At 38.1% G+C, this 26,462-nt stretch overlaps 2 protein-coding genes and 1 long non-coding RNA gene across 4 annotated transcripts in view; 2 read left to right on the top strand and 1 right to left on the bottom strand.

Annotated features, from left to right (window-relative positions):
• LOC117199984 (uncharacterized) overlaps nt 1-9,845 on the top strand; it is a 53,631-nt gene extending 43,786 nt beyond the window's left edge. Inside the window, exon 4 of the long non-coding RNA XR_004481350.2 lies at nt 9,717-9,845. This is a non-coding gene — a long non-coding RNA (uncharacterized LOC117199984). The remainder of the gene's footprint in view (nt 1-9,716) is intronic.
• The window catches only part of RANBP3L (RAN binding protein 3 like), a 48,735-nt gene extending 38,757 nt beyond the window's left edge, over nt 1-9,978 (bottom strand). For both annotated transcript variants that reach the window (XM_004265998.3, XM_033421261.2), the window contains exon 1: nt 9,839-9,978. In XM_004265998.3, coding sequence (XP_004266046.1) covers nt 9,839-9,929 — 91 coding nt within the window. In that variant the 5' untranslated portion in view covers nt 9,930-9,978. The remainder of the gene's footprint in view (nt 1-9,838) is intronic.
• The window catches only part of SKP2 (S-phase kinase associated protein 2), a 216,064-nt gene that overhangs the window by 129,190 nt on the left and 60,412 nt on the right, over nt 1-26,462 (top strand). The window lies entirely within an intron of this gene.

Below are 26,462 nucleotides of genomic sequence, written 5' to 3'. Positions count from 1 at the left end.
CCGAAGCTTGAAAATGAAGCTCCTTATGGCAAAGTTGGCCTTGTTGAACAAAGAGAACCTCATCATCTGTAGCACCGGTATATGTCTTACCCATGCTCAGCTTATAAAAACACACAGGCACACAAATCTTTATCTGCAATTTCACTTCTCTGCAGATAACTAAAGTTTAACACAGCCAACCTTAGACCAAAATAGTCCATTTCCAACATTCAAAAACTTTCTCCTTACTTTACAGTCTCTCTCTAGATGGCAGCATCCCTCTATGTTACAAATTACCTCCTTTCATCAGGAGGAGAAAGGATTTGGTGCCAGTTACTTAAGCCAGTCATTATATAGATCTGAAGTATGGTGTTTTCACTTAGGTGCATCGCTACTCTAGAGGCATGATCAAGTTACTGAGTTGTAGTTTCTGGAGGTCTGGTAGTTTCTCTGGATCTGCTAAGGGAAAAGAATTTATGTCCTGTCAGCATTACATTCTTTTAGGACCTGAACCCATTTTGTGGTGATAGAGGCCATTTAAAAAATTTCTTCCTTCTCTCTCCTGTGAGATCAGGTCCCATCTCCTCAGTTCCAATTTAACCCCTGTCCTCTTTCTGGCTCAGCTCACACATGCATGTTTTATGCTCTTTTGATGTTACTTTAGTTAGTTTCAAAATATATCTTCAGACCATCATCACTTGTTAGCAGTCCAGATCTTATACCTATGACTTCTGCCTTGCTTGTTTATTGCCATCCACAGGGGGTGAGCTATCTGACATTTGGGTAGAAGGAATGCAGCTTCCTACTGAATACAGGTATTGATTGCATATTAAATCCTGACTTTTGGATATTGTACTAGATTTGCCAACAGACTTCATTAAAAAGCAACGCAGGTGTGAAACTTACCTTGCCGAAATGTTGTTTAAGATTTCAAGTCAAGTTAATGATTCAATATAATGGTTGAGCCAGCACTTTTTAAATAGAATCCTCAATTTAAATAAAAAGTGAATTATAACAATGAATATTATTTAGCCCTTTTTAACTTGGAGTTTTGGACACTGCTTGTTTATTTTGTCAGAAGTACGAAGGATTTCTCTAAGGCCATAGCAGTCCAGTTCCAAAAACAGTGCATTGCTGTCTTTCACACTTCATGCAGTGTGAGAGATACGGACTGTGCTGTTGTTTAAAAGAAAACTGCTAGCCCAGCAAGCAGGTCACTTTCTCTGGCCTGATGTATTTGCATTGATACAGCTGCATTTTCTCACCTCTTTCTCTTAGGGACAAATACCCACTTCTGAGACAGTTGGATGTGGTTAGTAATTTATATAGAAATTAACCGGTGACTTCAAAAACAACACATTTTGAACAACTGAACCACAAATTGAGTTCAAGGGCCAGCCATCACTCAGGCCCTTCATAAGTGCTTAGCTGAGCATCTATTTTTGTGCCCGATAAGAGGCAGTGAGCATGGATTAAAGCAGAGGCTCTGGAGTCAGGGTTCTTGGGTTAGGATCTTGCCTCTACACCCCTGCTGTGAGGTCTTGGCCATTACCTATCTCATGAGGCTTTTGCAGAGAAACGAGCAAACACATGAAAAGTGCTTAAAACAGTGTCTGGCCTATGACAAACACTCCGTAAATGTGATTTGTTTATAAGTGACATGTTAGCACTGTGGTGTAGTCCAGGGTATAACCTCAGTTTACTGCTCTCAAAGAACTTGTACAACACAGTTAAGGAGACAACATCAACATGAATGAAATAATTATGGACAAATCATAGAATCTTAGTTTTGAAAGAGGTCCTATAGGTCCCCTAGTGGAACTCACCATCTAAGGTGTCTAGAGCATCCTCAGTAGATGGCCTTCCATAACATGGCATATCAATAAGTGTTAAAAGGTATCCTGTTGGGCTTCCCTGGTGGCACAGTGGTTGAGAGTCCGCCTGCCGATGCAGGGGACGCGGGTTCGTGCCCCGGTCCGGGAAGATCCCACATGCCGCGGAGCGGCTGGGCTCGTGAGCCATGGCCGCTGAGCCTGCGCGTCCGGAGCCTGTGCTCCGCAACGGGAAAGACCACAACAGTGAGGGGCCCGCGTACCGCAAAAAAAAAAAAAAAAAAAAAAAAAGGTATCCTGTTACCCGAGCTTCCCAGCACGTGTGGCAGCATTCTGGTGTATGCGTTAACATGTGTGCCAAGATCTTGGTCCTTCATCCCACAGGGTCAGCCTCCTGTTTTTACCCCCAAGCTGTTATACACATTTGAGATTCATCTCTGTGGTACATGTATCAGTAATTCATTTCTTGCTACTGCTGTGTAGGTATCCAGTGTATGAATATACCACAATTTGCTTATCCATTTACCTTGCTTATATACACTTGGGTTGTTCTCATGTTGAAGCTCACAGGAATAAAATCTGCTATGAACATTCTTGCTCAAGCTTTTTGTGGACGCATTGTTTTCATTTCTCTTGGGGAAAATGCCTAAGAATATAATTGCTAGATCATAGGGTAGGTGTAGATTTAAGTATATAAGAAACTGACAAACTGTTTTCCAAAGTTGTTATACCACTTCACGGCAATGATTAGGAGTCTTGTTTCTCCACATTCTCCCCAACACATAGTATCAACAGTGTTTTTAATTTTAGCCCTTCTAGTGAATGTGAAACAATATCTCACAGTGATTTTAGTTGCATGTTCCTGATGACTCGTTATGTTGAGCAGCTTTTGATGTGCTTACTGGCCATTTGTATATTCTTTCTGAAGTGCCTGCAAGATCATTTTTCCGTTTTTTAATCAAATTGTTTACATTGAGTTCTTTATATATTCTGATTACAAGTCCTTCTTCAGGTACATTTTTTACAAATATTTTCTCCCAGTCTTCTCTTTTCTTTTCCTAATGTTATCCTTTAAAGAGCAGATACGTTTAGTGTTGATGGTCTGATTTGTCTAATTTTTATGGTTAGCACTTTTTCTGTCTGTCTAAAACCTGCCTATTCCAACTTTGTGAAGATAGTTTTCTGTTTTCTTTTAGAAGCTTTATAGATTTGCTTTTGCATTTTAGTATATTTCATCTCAAGTTAATTTTTGTATGAGGTAGTTATTAAGGTTCATTTTTAGTAATATGTTTATCTATTTGTTCCAGGATTATTACAGAAAAGACTATCTTTTTCTCTTTCAAATTATCTTGGTATCTTTGTCAAAAATCAATTGATCACATATGAATAATAGTTCAATTTCCTGGCTCCTGCTTCTGTTGCAATGGTTGATTTTCTATCCTTACACCATTATTATACCACCTTGATTATTATAACTTAAAATCCAAAGTATAAGTTGTCAACTGTGTATTTCTTTCTCAAGATTGATTAACTATTCTAGATCCTTTGCATTTCCTTATAAATTTTAAATCATCTTGTCCAAAAAAAAAAGTCTGCTAGAATTTTGATTGGGATGGCCTTGACTCTCTAGATCAATTGAGGAGGATTGATACCTTAATAATATTGAGGCTTCCAATTCATGTATTTAGTTCCATCTTCTTTAGCTTCTCTCTGCAATGTCTATTTTAAGTGTACAGGTCTTGCACATATTTCATTATTTATTATTATTAGTTCTAGTGTTTGGGGCAGTGGACGTAGATTCCTAAGGATTTTTCTGCATAGACTATCACTTGTCTGTGAATAAAAAGAGTTTTATCTCTTTCTTTCCCATACATAAGCCTTTTGTTTTCTTTTTCTTAACTTAGTACACTGGCTAGGACCTCCAGTATGATGCTGAGTAGAAGGAATTACAGCGGACATCTTTGTTATCTTCTGATCTTAGCAGGAAAGTGTTCAACCTTTCACTTGATACTGAAAGTACGATGTTAGATGCTGTTTTTTGTAAAGTCCTTTATCAGGTTGAGTAATTTCCTTTCCATCCCTAATCCTTTTAAAATTTTTCATGACTGGATGTTGAATTTTGTTTATGTTTTTTTCTGCACTTTCTGGCACAGTGTTGTTTATAATATTCCCTTGTTATCCTTCTAATATTTGAAGGATCTATAATGGCACTCTATATCATTCCTGATAATGGATTATGTGTTTTGTCTCTCTCTCTCTCTCTTTTTTTTTTTTTTTTTGGCTGCACTGTGCAGCATGCAGGATCTTAGTTCCTCGACCAGGGATCAAACCCATGCCCCCTGCAGTGGAGCAGTGGAAGCACAGCATCTTAACCACTGGACCACCAGGGAAGTCCCTGTTTTGTCTCTTTTTTATTGATAAATCTGTTAGGATTTTATTAATTTTATTAATGTTTTCAAAGAAATAGCTTTTGGGAATCAGGGATGAGTAGAATATTTCCTCCTAGCTTTGGTTTTAGAAGTAGGAAAATGAAAGAGTTTTTTTGTTTATTTTTACTTTCATTTTTGTTGTTTTAAGTCTAACTCCAGAAATGTAATTAGGGATGGCTTTGACAGCCATAGCTGTAAAAAAAATTGTGGTAAAATACACATACCATAAAATGTACCATGTTAAGCATTTTTAAGTGTACAGCAGAGTAGTTTTCACTTTGCTCACATTGTTGTTCAATCTCCAGAACTCTTTCACCTTGTAAAACTGAAACTGTATACCATTAAACAATGACTACCCACTCACCCTTCTTCCTGCCCCTGCCCAAGCCTCTGGAAATTCCCGTTCTACTTTCTGTCTCTATGAATTTAACAGTTCTACATCTCATATTAGGGGAATCATGCAGTATTTGTCTTTTGTGACTGGCTTATTTCACTTAACATAATATCCTTAAGAATCATCCATGTTGTAGCCTGTATCAGAATTTCCTTCCTTTTTAAAGCTGAATAATAATCCAGTTATGTATTTTGTTTATCCATTCATTTGTTGATGAACACATAGGTTGCCTACCCTTTTTGGCTCTTGTGTGTGCAAGTATCTGTTTGAGTCCCTGCTTTCACTTCTTTGGGGGTATATACCCAGAAGTAGAATATCTGGTTCATAGAATAATACTATTTTAAAATTTTAAATAGTAAGGAACTACCATACTATTTTCCACAGCAGATGCATGATTTTACTTTCCCACCAACAAAACACAAGGGTTCTAATTTCTCCGCTCTCTTATCAACACTTGTTATTTTCTGTTTTCTTTTTTTTAATAGTAACCATCCTAACAAGTATAAGGTGGGAAAGTGAAGTTTAAATAATTACATTAATTTTCCAAATCCTCACATATGTGCCATCCATTAGGAAGGCTTATTATGGAAAGGATTCCTGTCCTGAGTGTGAGGTTGAACACGGTAAGTGAATAGAATATGAGTTCTCCCTTTTCTAATAATTTTTAAATGATCTATATTTGTTTCTACCAATCTGTGACCTTAAATGCTTTGCAAATAGAACAAAACTATCTCTTTGAAGCTCCCTTTTGGTGAAAGAAAAACAGAAGTGCGTGTAGGTCTTCTGGAGATTGAGTTTAATAATGGTCAACAATTTAATCAATCATGCTCACATAGTATGAAATCCCATATAAAAACTCCAGACACCAAGCTCAGTGGAGCTTCCTGGTCGGTGAGCTCATTGATACACTGGGAGAGTGGTGCACCCAGACTCCATGGGGACAGAAGCTCCTGTGCTCGGGACTTGCCTAGACCTTGCCCTACGTATCCCTTCGTCTGGCTGTTCATTTGTATCCTTTATAATAAAATGGCAATTGTGAGCTTTCTTGAGTTCTGTGAATGTTCTAGCAAATTTTAAAACCTGAGAGGGTTGTGAGAAGCCTTGAATTTGTAGTTATCCAGGCAGAAATGTAGGTATCTTGGAGACACCTGTAAGTTGTAACTGGCATTTGAAGGGGGGCAGTCTTGTGAGACTGAGCCCTTAACTTTTGGGGTCCTTGCTAACTCTAAGTAGTGTTAGAATTGAATTGAATTGTAGGACACCCAGTTGGTGTCAAAACATTGGTGTCAGAACACACAAAGAAAATCAGGAGGAATCCCAATGCATCTTGGGTCTGCAGAGGTTTTCTAATATGGACCAATGAAGAAAATTAATCATGGTAACACTAAGAATCGTGGATTTTATGAGACAGCTGTATATAACAGAAAGTGCCTTGAATGTAGATTTTAATAACTATGTAACCTTGGAAAAATCACTTGACCTTGAAGATTCCTAGTGTCCACGTCTTTAAAAATGAGGCTAATGATGCTTACCTGTAATAGTTAATTTTATGTGTCAACTTGGCTGCACCACAGTGCCAGATATTTGGTCACACATTATTCTGGATGTTTCTATGAGAGTGTTTTGAATGAGATTTACATTAAATTGGTGAACTTTGAGTAAAGTAGATTGCCCTCCATAATGTTGGTGGGCCTCATCCAGTCAGTTGAAAGCCTGACTAGAACAAAAGATTGACCTCTCCCGAGGAAGACGGAATTCTGCCAGCAGACAACCTTTGGACTTCAGCTGTAACATCGGTAGGATCTTCACGTGGGTCTCCAACCTGCTGCCCCACACAACAGACTTTGGACTTGCTAGCTTCCATAATCATGTGTTCAGTCCCTTAAAATAACCTCTCTCCCTCTCTCTATATCTTTATCTATATGTATCTGTATATTTCAATATACACACACACATATATACATATAGAGTATGTATGTATGTACATGCTTTGAGGTTAACAAAATAGTCTCACATACATTATCTTATTTAATTCTCATAACAACCAGGTGAAGTAGTGTATTAATCAAGTTTCTGCAGAGAAAGAGAACAATAGGATGTATACATACATGTGTACACACAGGCACACACATACATGTATGTAGACACATGTTACATACATGTATACACATGTATATATGTATACACATCTGTATAAGTAAATAAGATAATGTCTGTGAAACTACTTTGTGAACTTCAAAGCACTGTAAAATGTAAGGATCATTAAATCTGCCCAGTACATGTAATGTGTACTGAAATTTGTGCTGAGTATTTATAGACATATAAATTAATGTCTACAAATGTGGTCTCAGATCAAGGTTATAGACAGATGGATTTGAAATACCACAGAAGAAGCAACAGTAGAAAGATTAGCCTTCTGGACTTCTGTTCTGGACTAGTGTAGCACCTGTTGCCATAGAGTGTAAAGTCTATGTGGACAGGAAAGCATGTGGCTTGGCTGGCTTAGTTCAGCGTACGTACCCAGCATCTGGCACAGTGTTTTGCATAGTCATTGTACAGCTAATTGCTGAAGAATAAGTGACTTTTATCTATGTGGTCACCCAAAAAGCACATTTTGTGAGTGATTAGGTGGAAAGAGTTAAACACCTCAGACTTAACATAAAGCACTTTAGCATCTAGCATGGAGGACTGGAAAGTACGCATGTGTTGAACCTGGTTATGCCTCAGAAGAGTTAAATGTCAATTAATCCTGACCTGTATGCTGGAATCTTAGTCTGGCTGGTGGTAGGCCAAAGCCACAAACTCAGAGTATCTCAGTGAATAAATCCACAGCCAGCCCTCACTCTGAAACAAATGGCTTTGCTTCCTTGGACCTTTGCTGAACTTTGCATAATAACAAGGTACAAATATAGCTTGTGGAAAAGTCAGAACCATTGCACTGAATGAATACTTTTAAACTCTGGGACAGTAACTGGAATGCAAACACTGCCCAGTGTCCCTTGTCAACTCACATCTCTAGATGACATCTCTTGTAGCAGTCAGTGGCCAGTCTGGATTGCATTAGCATGCTTCACAACTTTATGGATTGTGGTTTATGTGGGCAGATATTTTGAGACTCAGTTGTGGAAGAATATGGTTGCTTTCAAAACATTCTAGGCAAAAGCTTTGGTCTGCAAGAGGAGACCAGACTTCTAATCTTGTTGATATTTTGGGAAGTATGTCATCACAATGATATTTCCAGGCTGTTCTGGATATGGCCAGTAAGGCAGAGACCATCAACACGGCCTGCCTTAAATTAAAGCAACAGTGGGATACTATTTTCCACTTATAAAATTGGGAAAAAACAATTTTAATAATACCCAGTATTACTGAGACTCTATATCTCTACACTGCTGATTAGAGGACCATCTGCCTCCCCCACCCTGAAAAATCTTTAAAAACATGCATATCCTTTGACTCCACAATTCCACCTCTAAGAATGCATTCCAAGAAAATAATCTTATCTCGGCAATGATTTATCCTTTAGTGTACGTTAAACACAGTGTTGCTTGTAATAGTGAAAAATTAGAAATCAATGAAATGTCCAGCCACAGTAAATTGCCTAAAAGAATTTTGCTACATCCATATGAAGGAATAGTATACAACTGTTAAAAATAAGGTTGTAGAAGAATATATAATGACAAGGGAATTTGTTCATAATCTATTGTTGAGTTAAAAAGCAGTTTGCAAACTCTGTGTACAAAATAAGTCTATATTTACTTTAAAAAATCAAACAAAAGAATAATTTGTACATGTGCATATAAGAAAAGGCTAGAAGGCTATACATTAAGATCTTAATAGCAACTATCTTTGGGTGGTGATTTTTACAGGTGATTTTTACCATCTCCTTTATGCTCCCCCTAGCAAGGTTACTATAATAAATATTACATCAACAATTGTGGGAGAGGGAAGGTAGCTTTAAACATTTCAAACAAAATGAACAGCAAACAAAAACCCTATGATGAATTAGATTGTCTATTAATAGAGAAGCAAGTACATTTGACAGTGCTGTGATTAAACCCTGGCACATTCTAGGACTTTACATTCTAAGGCAGTTAGTTCAAAATAATTTATATGAGCCCTGATGGTACAGAAGGGTCTTAGTAGTTTTTGCTGTTTTCACTTAATAGGAAGTATTTTATACCCACACTCTGCTAAGCCTTGTACAGCATGAAGTCCAGGAACTGAAGCAGGAAGGTGGCCTGACACATTCACACAAATGCTAGCACACAGATGCCACCTTGGAAATGGGAGGTTTCAGCCCTTCAGCCAACACTCCTCATACCACTGAAATCTAAAACTGTGTCTATGGAAAAATAAAGAGCTTGTAGTCTAGATCCATACATAGACAGATCCATCTGTCTATTGAGGGTATTGAGGAGAAGTTAGAAATGTTTGGGGTGAATCCTTAACCTCTTGGGGGTGATGTCATCCCTGACACCCAGCCTTTTCTACAAGTGTCCTTGGTGTCCCTGACAGAATGGATTGGAGGGATCGTCCTGTCTATTCATGTCAACCGTCTGCCGCTAATTGATGCAGCTGGCTGAGTAGTGGATTTGAAATTTTAAGACTGATGGTGAAAATGGCTGCAAGGTAGATAGTTCAGTCTGAATGAGTGCCCATCATGTGAAATGTGACACTTTTCCCTGTCTGTCTCCATCTGTTCCAGAAACATAAAAGTGAAAGAGCCTAGAATATATTTATTTCTCCCACAAATGAATGAGCCAGAGATCCAGACAAATTTAGGCTTAAACTTTAAGTCCAAGATGATACCATTAGTGGTAGGACAAGGGAGAACATTGCAGACTAACTTAAAGCCACTCTCAGCAAATTTCCCCTGTAGCAGATTCAGCCTTGGCTAGACGGGTGTTTTGAATTACACAAAATCCAGAGTACTCTGGGAAAATGACAGTGGCTAGAAGTGTAAGCACATAAGTTTCAGAATGACAACTCCATTCTCGATAGTCTTCTATAGTCCTTTAAAAACCAATAGTGAATGCAAGTTAACTCACCCTTACACATCACTATTATGTCTATTCTCAGAGTTTAGAAATGGAAGATTGCAAAGCATTTCACAGCAGAGATTCCCCAGCCCACCATCCTTCCGGAAATGCAAATGGACAGGAGGTCACAGAACACACAACCCATTAGCCTGACTGACTCACCTTGATGTTGCTGGTCCTCTGGAATCTTCAGTCTACAGGTGCGCAAACTGTTGAACAGGTGGCTGCTGCCCTTTCTTTGTATGGTAGACATGATACTGGCAGTACGGCTGTGGCTCCAGTATCAGTAGGGTATTCCTTCCCTTGGCCAGTCACCTAGAATGGTCTTCACACGATACCCAGAACCACAGAGGTACAGGCAGATGCTGTCCTTGCATGGAAAAACATTTACTTCTCTAATAAACTTCCAAGTCTTTCCTAGTCATGATTCTTGAAATAAGTATTTACCAACTTGTAACTTCTCCTACATATAAAGATGTCAATTCATTTGGATAAAAACACAACTTAATTCTTCTTTCATTTCAAAGCACATTGAAACTTCCCCCCTTATAGTGTAAAATCCAGTAAAGTAACTATTTCTAACAGATTACAGTTTTGCAATGATGACTCCTTCTGCTGACATGAAGTCTAATGGCTCCAGTATTTAGAGACGACTGCTAGAGTAATACATACCCAAAGGAAAAAAAAAAAAAAAAAAGTGCTGCCTAGTTAAATCAAGTGATTTCTAAGCCTGGTCTGAGTTACCCTCCGTGACAGCTGAAAGTGAACGGTTCTTAAAGGAGGCTGGAACGGGGAGGAGCCGAGTGGGCTAGGCTGATTAGCATATAGAGGCAGGCAAGAAATGGCGCTGGAGTTGCTTTGAATAATAGTGACCAAAGCAGGGATTCTAAAAAGATGCCCCTACGTTGCAGTCATTCTAAAAAGATGCAGTCATCACATATCTGACTTGCAGTCATCACAACGTTGCAGTCATCACATATCTGACTTCTGCTACTTTGTTTGTAATTAAAACGAACGCTCACAGCAGGAGTTTATACCGCATGGATATTGATGTGTAAACCCGACATCTAAAGGAACTGCTAATGAGCTCATGGAAATCTACTGCTGGAACTTTCAGTTTCTGTAAACACCTTTGAGTCTTCAGAAGGGGGCCGTTTTAGAGCAGACTGCTGTCAAGGCAATTATTTGGAGTTCTGGAAGAAAAATAAAAACACAAAACATTATCTTTCCAGAGATCTATATCTGTTTCCCCTTAGATTATCTATTACTACTTCTAGGTCATAAGACAAAGCTATTTCCAGTGTTTTCTTGTGCTGAAATAGCATACTTCATTGAAATACTGAAAATCGTTTATATTTCATTGAAATAATAACGTATTTCATTACTGCTTCAAGACAAACACCTTTCATTGAACTTAGGAACCTGCTACCTCTGAAGTTGTAATGAATGCTGGTAGATCCTACCCTTCAAGACTCACAGCTCTTGTAGATTCAGCGATGAGGTGGCGGGCAAGGACAAGGAGAAAGGCAGAGCTGTTTAGCTTCAAAATCTGGAACCTGCAGCTTCCTGTGCACATTTGGAAACTGGTGCTAAGCTCGACACCCTAACTAGAAATTTACCTCCTAGCCGGATCCTGGTGGGCACCCTCATTTCACTTTGAGGCAATTAACGGTTCCCCAAGCATACTCTGAGCTATGAAAACTCTTATGGAATGTAAGTGCTGTTTCATAATTCTTATGATTTTTGTCAAACTGCTTTTACTATTTTAATAAATAGTTTACCTATTGCAGTTTTTTAGGTCCCTCCGAGTGTAACAGGTTATAGAAGTGTTTGGCTACATTGAAAGAGATTCCTGTTACTAGAGAACCATAGTTTCTGCTTTAAATGGCTGGTATTTATCTCCTGCTTCACAATGGTCATGGTAGGAGGCTGAGGTATTTTCTTGCTGAATTACATAAAGCTATCAATATGCTATCTAAAGCAATTCTACTCCAATAAAGGTGTTAAAAATTTTAAAAAAATTGAAAAATTAAAAAGATATTTTAAATATAAAAGGAAAAAGAAGATGCTTATGTTGGCATTAAGTAAGAGTGAAAGAGGGCACCAACACTATGTGTTCCCCACATTTGTTGGTATCACAGAATCTAACAACATTAAAAAGTATTCGTATAACTTATTGGGTTTGTTTTCATTGGAACGCTTATTATAGTATCAAAAATGTCTTCTGATTCATTAGTGAAATAAAATAATTGTGCTCTATATTAAAAATACATATATATTCTACCTAGCTGTGGACCTCACTAAACGTATTATCATGTAGGTAAATCAGATAACCCACAAAACTGTAAGCCAGGCCTTGAGAGAAATGAATGTTTTAAAAAGTGTTTTACAATGAGAAAAAAAAAAAAAATATATATATATATATATATAAGAAGAGAGAATAGCATAATAAGCCCTATGCACCCATCACTTGGATTTAGTCATTATTAGCTCATGGATAATCTTGTTTCTAATGTGTGTTTCATCACAACCACTTTTCCCCCTCTCTCCTCCACTGCATTTGAAGCATCCCAGACATAATTGCATTCATAAATATTTCAATATGTATTTCTAAATTGCAAGGACTTTGAAAAATAGAACCATAATAAAAGTGTCACCTTTTTAACAATTAAGCATGATTCCTTAATGTGATTAAATATCCAGGTGGTATTTTGCTCAAATTGGGACCCAAAAGTCCACACATTGTATTTGGTTGCTATGTCTGTCTCTCTTTTTTTTTTAATAGTAATCTTTTATTTATTTATTTATATATTTATTTTTGACTGTGTTGGGTCTTCATTTCTATGTGAGGGCTTTCTCTAGTTGTGGCAAGCGGGGGCCGCTCTTCATCGCGGTGTGCGGGCCTCTTCACTATTGCGGCCTCTTTTGTTGCGGAGCACAGGCTCCAGACGTGCAGGCTCAGTAGTTGTGGCTCACAGGCCTAGTTGCCCCGCGGCATGTGGGATCTTCCCAGACCAGGGCTCGAACCCATGTCCCCTGCATTAGCAGGCAGATTCTCAACCACTGAGCCACCAGGGAAGCCCACTATGTCTCTTTAAGTCTTTTTTATTCTGTAGGTTTCTCTCTGAGAGGAAATGTTGCTTGAAAATTAGCGTCTACATTTACCCTAATGCAGGATCTAGTGTTTCAAAGAATTCCCCTAGATGCCTCCATTTTTCTTACTCACAAATGAATGTAAAGCTGGGAAAAAAGAGAAGGAAAGGAATGGTCAGCTGACCATAGAGCCAGCCTTCTAACCCCAGCACTCCCACTAGTGTACTGTGTAACCTTGAACTAGGAACTTAACATCTCTGAGTTTGTGTCTTCATTTGTCAAATGAAACAAATGTTTAGTAAGCAATGCAAGAAAGTATTCAACACTTGCTCTGTCGATATGAAGGCCTGGAAAGGGAAGGGGTATCCTGTTTTATCTTTGGCTAAAGCCTGAGAAGAAACAATAGATTTAAAACTGAGAATCTGAGTAGAATTTGGGAGTGTATTTGAAAACCTAGGCCTTCAAGTCTCAAACTTGGCTGACAACCATAATTACCGAGGGAATGTGGTAAAGTTAGAGAGTTTTGAGCCCCAATTTCAGAGTCTGGGGTATGGGGTATATATATAGTAAAAATCTATATATGTATTTTTTTTACATAACTCCCACCCCCCAATGCCAGCATTATTGAGATGCAGCTGACACATAACACTGTGTAAGTTTAAGGTGGTACACGTGTTGATTTGACGCATTTTTTATATTGCAAAATGATTATCACCACAGCATTAGCTACCATCACCATCTTGTCACACAGTTACCATTTCTTTTTTGTGGTGGGAACTTTTAAGATTTACTCTGTCCTAGCAATATTCAAGTATATGGTATAGCACTATTAGCTATAGTCACCATGCTGTACATTAGATCCTCAAACTTGTTAATCTTATAACTGGAAGTTTCTACTCCTTGACCAATAATACTCGATAATCCCTGGCAACCGCCACTCTACTCTGTTTCTCAGAGTTTGGCTTTTTTTAGATGGCATCAGTGTAAAGTCCTCTTATCAAAGTAAACAAGCATAACATGCTTAAACAGATCTGGTTTGCTCCACTACTTCATTCATTATATCTTTCCTGAGGACTGATGAAACCAAACAAACACTCCCTAAACATAGTAGTTTCCAGTCCATGACCTAAGAGTATAGACACAGTACCGGGGAAAGCTTGCTGCCTGGTTCCTCCGTGTCCCGCTGTTGTGTATCATTGAGTGAGCCCTGGGCAGTGACCCTGTGACTGAGTCAAGAGCAGGCTCTTATACTGCATGTTCAGTTACACTTCTGCTCTCAGAGGCCTCTCTGTTTTGACTCACCAGTTTCTATTGGAAATAAGCCAGTGTAGCTGAAAGCAGTATGTTACAGGAGTACTGTATGTGAAATAACATCAGATGTATCAACCATAGTAAGTATCAGCTATAATAAGCCATAGCCGTTACTTTTCAGACACACCACCAAGTCAGTAGTACACAATGGGCATGTTATACTTTGCTTTTTGCTTGTAAATAAAAGCAAAAAGTCAGAATACAAAAGGTGAAGTCTGCCTGGGTCAAGAAACAGGTGAATAATATCTTTGCTTGCAGTTTGTTTAAAAATGAGTTAGAATCCTCTGAAAGCCAAGCTTTTTCCCTTATCAGCTCTCTCTGATGCCAAAACGATGCCACCAGTTTCCTTGGTCTAGGTTCTTCCTTCCCTGCCATATCCTTTCCGCTTAACCTGTGTCTTTGTACTCCCACAAGAGTAGAGTAGAATGGCGTGTCACAGGTAAACAGTTGATCTTGTCAGCTGATGCTTTTGGAGTGATACTGGAAAAATTGATATTTGATTATTAGAATTCTCAGAAAGCTATGAATTCTAATCATAAGATATCAGTTTTATAATCTAAATGGTTCTCGGTTTATAGGAGAATTTTCTTTGTTCAATTGAACCATGTTTAAAAAGTATTGTATGTTACACATGCATTGTACATTAGTTCACAAGTGAGTTACTTGTTTAATAATAACTTGCCTTGTTTCAAAAGTATGTATGATACCTAGTTGACAAGTTTACCTACTCTTTGAGGGTCTTAAGACTGTTTTGAATGACAAGTATTATATATATACAAAGCAGTAGTATTGCATTCATCACTCTCATTCCTAGAGCATAAGATAAAAGACCCTTAATAGAATCCAAACACAAAACTATGAGACCCTGGGCTGAGCCCAAAGCACTGCAGGAATTATTAAATGGTTATTGCAGTTCAAGACTGGTGAACTAGTGTTAAGACTTTAGATTTTCTATTGATTTTAAATAACAGATCCCTTGCTCCTCTGTATCAGCCAGTGGTAGATTTTTTTTGTTTGAAATCCTCTTCCTTCCACCTAAGACATTATAGATGAGAATGTTGAGTTTCAAAATCTCACAATGACTCACGTAACATGTGTATCACAAAGTACCATCAAGGCAGGCTTTTGAAGCTGTTCAGAGTTGTGTTACTCTAAGTTACTGTATGTTATTAGCTCAAAGAATTTCCGAAGTAGTACAGTTAGCTGGACTCCCATGATTGCTATTTGTAGAAACAAAAGAGATGCAGATGGTTGTATTAGAGATTGTTTTGCTTGAATACTTACTCCTGTCAATAGATTCAGGAGGCTACACTGGCATAGCACCAAATTGCTTATTTATCAAAGTTGCTCACCATTCTGAAATTGCTACCATTGAACGCCAACATTTGAGTTTTGGTTATCAGAAATATTGCCACACTCCATGAACATTGCCTTGGCAGTTCAAACTAATTTTACGTCTTTCACAGCAGCCTCAGATATGGCTGCCATAGGGCTCCCTCTGGAGGTCAGCAGAGTCCAAGGTCAGTTAATAAAATAGCCTTGGCCTCAGGATAAACCCATGTTTTTTCATCCAGCACCCACAAGAATGGGGTCTTATATTTGTGAGCTTAGGAAATGATTATCTGTATGTGAGATTGTAGGAAAGTTACCTGATTATGGGTGTGATTTGATCATTGCTATGTTCCAATATTTAATCTCTGTAGCTTTACATTTCCCTATCTTTACTGAAGTCTTTTAGCCAAAGTGAAAACACAACAAAATAAAGCCAAAGATCAGAAAAATACCGAGTTTTAATTTGCTCGTTCGTTTGTTTTAAGTGGCAAGGAAACACAGAGTACAGTGGTTCTGGTTCCATAATGTCCACCATCTGGGTAAGAGCAAATGTTCCTGCAGAGTCTGAATTCCATCTAAAAGTGTTTGAAGTACCCAGGAAGCAGGGTCAGCAGGTTTGCAGAAGAACTGAAATCTCTGAAGGTAAATACTCATTAACTGGGATCATTTCCAAAATAAAGCAAACTAACTTGCACCAGATCAAACTCTTGTTACTTCATTTGAGTTTACGTTTATAAGAATAAAATAATAACTAAACTATGTTCCTCATCCTCTCCCTCCCTCCTTCCTTCCTTCCTTCCTTCATTTATTCATTTTCTCTCTTTTTTTCTTTCTCTGTTTCTTCTTTCACTCATTTCTTTTATGTTAGCTAGGTGGAATATAATATATAATAAATTAATTTAATTATTCTATATCTGGGATTTGTTTCAAAAATAATTTAAATGAAAGATATGAGGGGTATAGATGAAATAACATTGGTCATAAATTGATAATTATTAAAACTAAGGGATGGGTACATGGGATTTATTATACTTTCATGTCTACTTTTTTTTTTAACATTTCCACTATAAAAAGTTTTATAATTACTCAGTGAATCTAATTGAAATTGTACAAGAAATAGGCAATGTGCTAAATTTATTAGGATGTGGAGAGAAACTCTTCAAATTTCCCATTTTTTACTCCACATATTATAAAACATATACAAATATAGGAAATGTTAATATTCATAATGTATTCATGTAGTAGTATAAGAATACAATTTATAAACAAACAAAGGAAACCACACTGGGATACATTCTTAAATATCTGGGCCATAATCATCAAATTCAGAAACCTCTGTGGCAGAGAAAGAAGGCTGGACGTATGTGAAAATGACACTGTCATTTAAAGAGAAACAAACAGTCATTTTACTCATTACTTCTCAACTGTACAGATGTTCTCTTCTATACCATTTTTCTTATTTTCTTATTTCTATTTCTAAAAATACAATTAGATTGTGTCTTAGTTTGGGCTGCTATACAAAATATCATAGACTAGTGGCTTATACACAACAGAAATCTCTTGTCACAGTTCTGGAAGGTGGACTTCCGAGATCAGGGTACTAGCATGATAGGTTCTTGTGAGAGTCCTCTTCCAGGTTGCAGACTGCTGACTTCTCACTGTCCTCACACAGTGGAAAGAGGGTGAGGGAGCTGTCTGGGGTCTCTTTTATAAGGGCACTAATTCCATTCTTGAGGGCTCCCTCATGACCTAATCACTCCCCACAGGGCCTACTTCCTATCAGCATCACACTGGGGGGATTACAACATATGAATTTGGGAGAACACAAATATTCAGTACATAACAGATTGTATTTGCAAAGATGGAAGAGAGTTTTCATCCAAATTCAGCTCCTTCATGAGGCATTGAGGAAAAAATATCTACGAGCTTTTTGTATTCCCACATACATGACTTCAGAGGCCTGCCCACAATATTCAATGAATACTAACTAACTTCTTACTGTAAAACTACAAACACTTCTTGCCTCCCAACAGACAGATCTATGAGTGTGTGAGCACACACACACACACACACACACACACACGTATGCCACTTATCCCCCTGGCATTCACAACTGGCATGTGAGAATCAGGTGTTGTAGCTCAGACTTTGATCTTCAGCTTTAGATAACAACAGCACCTAGTGAGCTGCAGGTGGGAAATCCTAGACCAGTTTCGGGGCTCCCTGAACATTTGCATCAGTACCAGGGCCATTGAAACCACTCCGTAATTTCTCATGAGGACCCAGAGTGGCTGGGCTTGAAGAAGATGGAAGGATCAGAATATAGGATCCCTCTCATTGTCTCAGAGATCCAGTGGGGTAACCATATGAGAGTGGTAGAGGGTAAATCAAGAAAGAATCAGCCTTCCACATCTGATCATTTGATTATTTCTCGATTTGATGGGAGCTTGAAGCTCTCCCAGGAACTCCAAAACCTGGATTTACGTGTTATTGGCACAATTAGGTGAAACTACTAGCACGTTTTTCTGTATATTACACATATCAGTTACATCAGCAAACATACTTCTTCACTGTCACCTTTTTGAAGTAAACCTGTGTAGACAGTCAATCCTAAACAGAAACTTTAAGAAGGCAATAGAGAACAGATATTTTAAAATTACTTGTAGGAAAGACTAATCAAAATAGCAGGCCAAGCACACACTTCCAAATCCATTCAAATGATTAAAAATTGTACAAAGAGAAAAATTTTAAACATAGATGTTTAAAATATAGACGTTATACATTAGAAAGTTATCTTCATGTATCTGCCATAATTGGACAAGAAACTATGAGGACTCACAAGAAGATAAAAAAGAGAAGGAATCTAAACAATAAGAGTGGAGTAAAGCATGGTAGAGAGGAAGCTTGGGGTCAATAAATATAGGTAACATGGGCAATCATCACATATTAATGAAAAAACTGCGTGTGGAACAGAGGCATTTAGCCACAGGATAAATGCTGACAGTTGTCCTTTTTTTTTTTTTTTAAACATCTTTATTGGAGTATAATTGCTTTACAATGGTGTGTTAGTTTCTGCTTTATAACAAAGTGAATCAGCTATACATATACATATGTTCCCATATCTCTTCCCTCTTGAGTCTCCCTCCCTCCCACTCTCCCTATCCCACCCCTCTAGGTGGTCACAAAGCACCGAGCTGATCTCCCTGTGCTATGCGGCTGCTTCCCACTAGCTATCTATTTTACATTTGGTAGTGTATATATGTCCATGCCACTCTCTCGCTTTGTCACAGCTTACCCTTCCACCTCCCCATATCCTGAAGTCCATTCTCTAGTAGGTCTGTGTCTTTATTCCCGTCTTACCCCTAGGTTCTTCATGACATTCTTTTTTCTTAAATTCCATATATATGTGTTAGCATACGGTATTTGTCTTTCTCTTTCTGACTTACTTCACTGTGTATGACAGACTCTAGGTCCATCCACCTCACTACAAATAACTCAACTTCATTTCTTTTTATGGCTGAGTAATATTCCATTGTATATATGTGCCACATCTTCTTTATCCATTCATCCGATGATGGACACTTAGGTTGCTTCCATCTCCTGGCTATTGTAAATAGAGCTGCAATGAACATTTTGGTACATGACTCTTTTTGAATTATGGTTTTCTCAGGGTATATGCCCAGTAGTGGGATTGCTGGGTCATATGGTAGTTCTATTTGTAGTTTTTTAAGGAACCTCCATACTGTTCTCCATAGTGGCTGTATCAATTCACATTCCCACCAGCAGTGCAAGAGTATTCCCTTTTCTCCACACCTTCTCCAGCATTTATTGTTTCTAGATTTTTTGATGATGGCCATTCTGACAGGTGTGAGATGATATCTCATTGTAGTTTTGATTTGCATTTCTCTAATGATTAATGATGTTGAGCATTCTTTCATGTGCTTGTTGGCAGTCTGTATATCTTCTTTGGAGAAATGTCTATTTAGGTCTTCTGCCCATTTTTGGATTGGGTTGTTTGTTTTTTTATTGAGCTGCATGAGCTGCTTGTAAATTTTGGAGATTAATCCTTTGTCAGTTGCTTCATTTGCAAATATTTTCTCCCATTCTGTGGGTTGTATTTTGGTCTTGTTTATGGTTTCCTTTGCTGTGCAAAAGCTTTGAAGTTTCATTAGGTCCCATTTGTTTATTTTTGTTTTTATTTCCATTTCTCTAGGAGGTGGGTCAGAAAGGATCTTGCTGTGATTTATGTCATAGAGTGTTCTGCCTATGTTTTCCTCTAAGAGTTTGATAGTTTCTGGCCTTACATTTAGGTCTTGATGAAAGAAATTAAAGATGATACAAATAGATGGAGAGATATACCATGTTCTTGGATTGGAAGAATCAACATTGTGAAAATGACTATACTCCCAAAGCAATCTACAGATTCAATGCAGTTCCTATCAAACTACCACTGGCATTTTTCACAGAAACAGAAAAAAATTTTCACAGCTTGTATGGAAACACAAAAGATCCCGAATAGCCAAAGCAATCTTGAGAACGAAAAACGGAGCTGGAGGAATCAGGCTCCCTGACTTCAGACTATACTACAAAGCCACAGTAATCAAGACAGTATGGTACTGGCACAAAAACAGAAAGATAGATCAATGGAACAGGATAGAAAGCCCAGAGATAAACCCACACACATATGGTCACCTTATCTTTGATAAAGGAGGCAGGAATGTACAGTGGAGAAAGGACAGCCTCTTCAATAAGTGGTGCTGGGAAAACTGGACAGGTACATGTAAAAGTATGAGATTAGAACACTCCCTAACACCATACACAAAAATAAGCTCAAAATGCATTAATGACAGTTGTCCTTTAAGAATGTGAGTTATCTGCCTGGAAAAAGCTTTTAAGCTGGGACCAGAAAGAGAAGGAGAGCTGGAAATGCCCTAGGACCACCCTCTCTCACCTCCTGGCTGGAAAAAGATATGGAGAGAGACTGGAGAAGAAAGTAAATCTGTTCAGGAAAGAAGTACACTAAAGGCTTCCACTTCTTTGCAGTCACTCCTCCTTTGCAGTAATGGGAGGATGTCTGTCTGCTCTGTATCCGTGAACCCCAAAGTGAAGTCTGTCAACACAACTAGCACACTGACGCAAAGTATGCAGTCAGCCCTCAGGAGAAGACCTGCTGGGGGAAAAGACCCATGCAACTGCAGAGGAAAGTGATGCTAACTCCCAAAGCAGTGACCTAAATTTTTACTCATAAATATGAATGGCTAATGCAGCATCATCAGATATTTGAGAAAAACCAGTAGAAGAAAGGAAAAGGACCAGGATTAAGCAAAGGGTTAAGCAAACAGAACCGATTACTCTGGAAAAAATAGAAATAATGCAGAAAACCAAAGAGAACTTTAAAAAAATAATTTTATTTAGTGTCCTCAGAGAGAGAAAGGATATTACATCTATAATACTAGAATAAGTCACCATGAAAAAAATGAGCTATTATGGCAATATAAAAATTATTTGAAATTAAAAATATGATTGTCAAAATATTTTTAATTACTAAAAACTGACTTGAGTAATAAACATAATTAAAGATAGAATTAGTCGAATAGAAGGTAAAAATAAAGGAAATCTCAAAGGTGTGCAGAGCAAAAAGGCAGACAAAAATGTGTAAACAAACTGAAACATGGAAGTTCAGTGTAGGAGGTTCATCTACTCCTCCACTTACTAGTTGTGACCTTGGGCAAGCTGCACGTTACTAATATCCAACCTTAAATGTGCATTTACTGTTTGCCAGTACTAAGTCCTTATACATATTAACTCATCTCATCCACTCAGCATTCCTCTATCTGTAGGATATCTTTCTATCTGCCATGATCTACTACACCCTTGATTTGAGGAGCTGGATGCTCTGTAGTACTTTCACCTAATAAATTAGTCTCTTTATAAAATACCAATTCAGTGCATAGAGAGTCCACAACCTACATTTCACCCCTCCTTTCAAAGGTTAGCCAGGGATTCTCTCTGTGCCTCCCTGCAAATTGTGTGGTGCCTGTGGTAGAGGGAAAACATAAGGCACAAACATAGAAGCATCTAGTCATACAGCCAAGAAATCTCAGAGACAAGAGCCAATGCCAAAACAGGCAGTGGTAATCCACTGACATGTGGTTTTGGCCTAAACAGAGCTTCAAATAATATTGAATTAACAATCAACCTTTCTTTTAAAAGACTTGTAGATTTTGTCCAAAATTCTAAATTGTAGTTTCTTATGACAAAATTGGAATATTTGCCCCCCACCTTCCAAAAAAGCAACAAGTCTGCTAATTAAGGCAGGCTATTGTAATAAATAGACTCTAAAATATAGTCCCTCAAAGAAGATAGAAATTTCTTTCTTTCTCACATAATAGTCCAGAGATGAGCAGGTGATCCAAACTGAATAGGTGGCTCTATCTGAGGTCCTCCACGAACCCTGGTGGCTTCTAATATTTTGTTCCAAAAGAAACATTTTTATTTAACTTTTTTGATTAAAGAAATGACTACCTACACCAAAAAACAAATTTTTTGCCTCCTGCAGATATTCAGATATTGAATAAATTGAGGCAAATTTACATCTCCTGCATCTTGCAGATGACAAATAGAAATTTAAAAGCACTAATATTTATAAAGTACTGTTTTGAAGATTATAGATAAAGATATAGTAAAACAAAGTGAAAACCAATAAAAAGTCCTCTGCAAAGCATTACATGTGACCTATAATGACCTGCATGGTGCTAAAGAAGAGAGAAAATATGCAATGCTCTCTCTTCATTAGAACACAGGTACCTCATTTGTACTAACTGCAAATGTTAACCTGATAGTACCTTCATATTCTTATTCACTCTGTAGTGGACATTGTTGAATGCCTGCCCAACAGCCATTTCCTCCTCTCCCCTTGTTGACAGAACTCTGATCTTGTGCAGCCATGTGCTTCAGGGGAGCTAGGCCTCATCCCCATCATCAGGGATTATTCTGACTCATCATGAAGATCCCATTCTCCTTGCACTAAATATTTGTGAGAAAATAAATGCTTTGAATACAGCCTGGCTCTAATTTGTACCATGTCAAATAGCTTTTATGATGAATAGAAATGATACTGATAAAAATTAAACAGTTAGTATCATAATTTCCAGGAGAGAGAAGTCATTCCATCAACATGGACTGGCTTGGAGCCATCCCTGCAGCTGCTTCACCTTTCACTATAACAGTGCTGAGAGCAGCAGGACTCTTGTCTTTGGAAACAGCACACACTTTGCCAATATCAATACAATACTTGTTTAGCTCTGACCTTTCTACATCTTCATTCCTCTTATTATTGCATGTAGTAGTCACTGGTATAGGAATCTGTACCCAACAAAGATGCCCCTGGGCTTTTCATACTCTGTGCTGTCCCTGAAATGCCCTTTCTCTTGCCTATTCATTCTTCAACACTTAGATACCCCGGCACCACCCTCTTCAGGACAGAGTTAATCACACCCTCTTCTTGTCTGGAACCATATTTTGAATATATTTCTGTCATTGTACATATTATATTTCCTGATAATTACCTGTACGTATGTTTCTTCTCAGTAAGATAGGAGTGCATTGGGCTTAATTATGGTGCTTTTGTTTTGTTTTTGTTTTTGCTTTTTGCGGTACGTGGGCCTCTCACTGTTGTGGCCTCTCCCGTTGCAGAGCACAGGCTCTGGACGCACAGGCTCAGTGGCCATGGCTCACGGGCCCAGCCGCTCCGCGGCACGTGGGATCCTCCCGGACCAGGGCACGAACCCGTGTCCCCTGCATCGGCAGGCGGACTCTCAACCACTGCGCCACCAGGGAAGCCCAATATATGGTGCTTTTATTATTTATTTATTTATTTAAATATATTTATTTATTTGGCTGCTCGGGTCTTAGTTGCAGCATGCGGGATCTTTAGTTGCAGCATGTGGGATCTAGTTCCCCGACCAGGTATCGAACCCATGTCCCCTGCATTGGGAGCATGGAGTCTTAACCACTGGACCACCAGGGAAGTCCCTATATGGTGCTTTTAAATTAGAAATAAATAGAAGAAAGGAAAGGAGCCAATAAGAAAGAAAAGAAGAAGGGAGGGAAGGGAAGAGGAAGGAAAGAAGGAAAAATGTTATGGTTTCTTCTTTTTCCTCGATGAGACCACGATGAAATAACCAACCTGTCAAGTGTTTAGATCCTAGCAGATTATTCCCCAAATTGGGAAAATTTCTGCTCCATCCATGGTTAAGAAACCAAGTGGAAGAAATTGCATCCAAATTTTCTAGAAAAATTGTTTGGGAAAAGTAGATTAGATGACTGTAAAGAAGTGGTTGATACCATACACAAAAATAAACTCAAAATGGATTATAGACCTAAATGAAAGACCAGATACTATAAAACTACTAGAGCAAAATATAGGCAGAACACTCTTTGTCATAAATTGCAGCAATATCTTTTTGGATCCACCTCCTTGAGTAATGGAAATAAAAAGAAAAATAAACAAATGGTACCTAATTAAACTTAAAAGATTTTGCACAACAAAGGAAACCATAAACAAAACGAAAAGACAACCCACAGAATGGGAGAAAATATTTGCAAATGATGTGACCAACAAGGGGTTGATTTCCAAAATATAAACAGCTCATGCAGCTCAATATCAAAAAAACTAACAACCCAATCAAAAAATGGGCAGAAGACCTAAATAGACATTTCTACGAAGAAGACATACAGATGTCTAAGAATCACATGAAAAGATGCTCAACATCACTGATTATTAGAGAAATGCAAATCGAAACTACAATGAAGTATCACTTCACACTGGTCAAAATGGCGATCATCAAAAAGTCTACAAACAATAAATGCTGGAGAGGGTGTGGAGAAAGGAAACCCTCCTACACTGTTGATGGGAATGTCAATTGGTGCAGCCACTATGGAGAACAGTATGGAGGTTCCTTAAAAAACTAAAAAATAGAGTTGCCGTATGATCCAGCAATCCAACTCCTGGGCATATATCCAGAGAAAACCATACTTCAAAAAGATACATGTACCCCAATGTTCATTGCAGCACTACTTACGATAGCCAAGACATGGAAGCAACCTAAATGTCTATTGACAGAGGAATGGATAAAGAAGATGTGGCACATATATACAATGGAATATTACTCAGCCGTAAAAAATGAAATAATGCCATTTGTAGCAACATGGATGGACCCAGAGATCATCATACTAAGTGAAGTGAGTCAGAGAAAGACAAATATCATATGATATCACTTATATGTAGAATCTAAAAAAAATGATACAAATGAATTTATTTACAAAACAGAAACAGACTCACAGACATAAAAAACAAACTTATGGTTACCAAAGGGGAAAGGTTGGGGTGAGGGGTAAATTAGGAGTTTAGGATTAACATATACACACTACTATATATAAAATAGATAATCAACAAGGACCTACTGTATAGCACAGCAAACTCTACTCAAAATTCTGTTATTAACCCATATGGGAAAATACTCTGATAAAGAATATATATATATATATATGTATAACTAAATAACTTTGCTGTACACTTGAAACTAACACAACATTGTAATCAACTATACTCCAATATAAACTAAAAATTAAAAAAAAGAAGTGGTTGACATTTGGAATAAACAGAAAGAATAAAGTGCTACCGACCTAAGAGGCAAAGTTAGACTTTAATATCATTTAAATGAGATCAGGTTCATTGAATTGGAAGGGCTGTGAAATCAGGCAGGCCTGCTGGAATCTGGGCTTCACCCCATGCTGGCAGTGTGACCTTGAGCAGCTTACCATCTGCCAGCTTCTGTTTCTGCATTAGACAAAATTAGTACAGTAATACCTGTCTTATAAGATCAATATGTAGTCTATATTGGGTGAGATAACTACATCTATCTCAATGCTGGGCACAAGCCGTTTAGATGTTAGCATCTTCCATGCATAGTAAGTACTAACTTAGAATATATATATATGCATGTATATACATACATATATATACACACGCACACACATTTCTTCCCACTAATATATATATGTACTTATATTTAACATACATATATACGTGGTGTGTATTATATATATATATGTATATATACATACACACACACACACACACACACACACACACACACACACAGTTGACCCTCAAACAAAGTGGGGGTTAAGGGCAACGACCCTCTGAGGAGTGGAAACTTCCTGTATAATTTATAGTTGTAGCCGTGGTTCCCGGTATCCGCATGCAAGGACTGAACCAATTGTGGATTGTGTAGTACTGTAGTATCTACTGGGAAACAACTGTGTATAAGTGGACCTGTGCAGTTCAAACCCATGTTGTTCAAGAGTCAACTGTATACTTAGATATATAAGTATATATATATATATATACTTAGAAGAAATATGTATACATATATATGCACACACATGTAATGAGCTGGGGAGGACTCATGGTGGAAGTGGGGATACTGACCAGGATGAGAGGATTGCCCTGGCTGGTGAATAACGAAGGAGTTTTTAGGGGTGTTGGGCCAGCTCATACATATTCTGATTTCTACTCTGTAGTGATTCTTTTAGGATGAGTCAACTCTCCATAGAACCAACATTCCCAGGCGAATTTCTTCCACCTAATTTGAAGCCTGTGGATTGCACAGGCCTCAGTAAGGGGGCATGAAGATTCTCTGAGGACAGGGACCATGTCCAATTCAACTTTGGGTCCCAAGTGTGGCGCACTGAGACTGGCATCCCAGAGGTGGCAGTGAATTTCATCAGAAGGAACTCATGAAATCACGCTAAGGTCCTGTCTGAGGCCTAACTCCTGAGATTTACATCAACAGCAGAACCCAGAAGTTCTTGCCAAACTTTTCTTCGATGACATCTTTTTAAGCCCTGCATAATATCAAGCAGGAAAGAAGTAGGGCTTCATTCTTCCTTGACTTACCTCACATTCCCATTTTCTCTCAGTGCAAGGAAACCTTTGTCAGCTCTGTGGCTGGGACAGCAGCCTTTCAGCTGTAGGAATTTTCCA

The sequence above is a fragment of the Orcinus orca genome, chromosome 3 (genome assembly GCF_937001465.1).
Source record: "Orcinus orca chromosome 3, mOrcOrc1.1, whole genome shotgun sequence".
NCBI classification, from domain to species: domain Eukaryota; kingdom Metazoa; phylum Chordata; class Mammalia; order Artiodactyla; family Delphinidae; genus Orcinus; species Orcinus orca.
The sequence above is the reverse complement of the archived record's forward strand: the minus strand, read 5'-3'. Positions and strand labels throughout refer to the sequence as shown.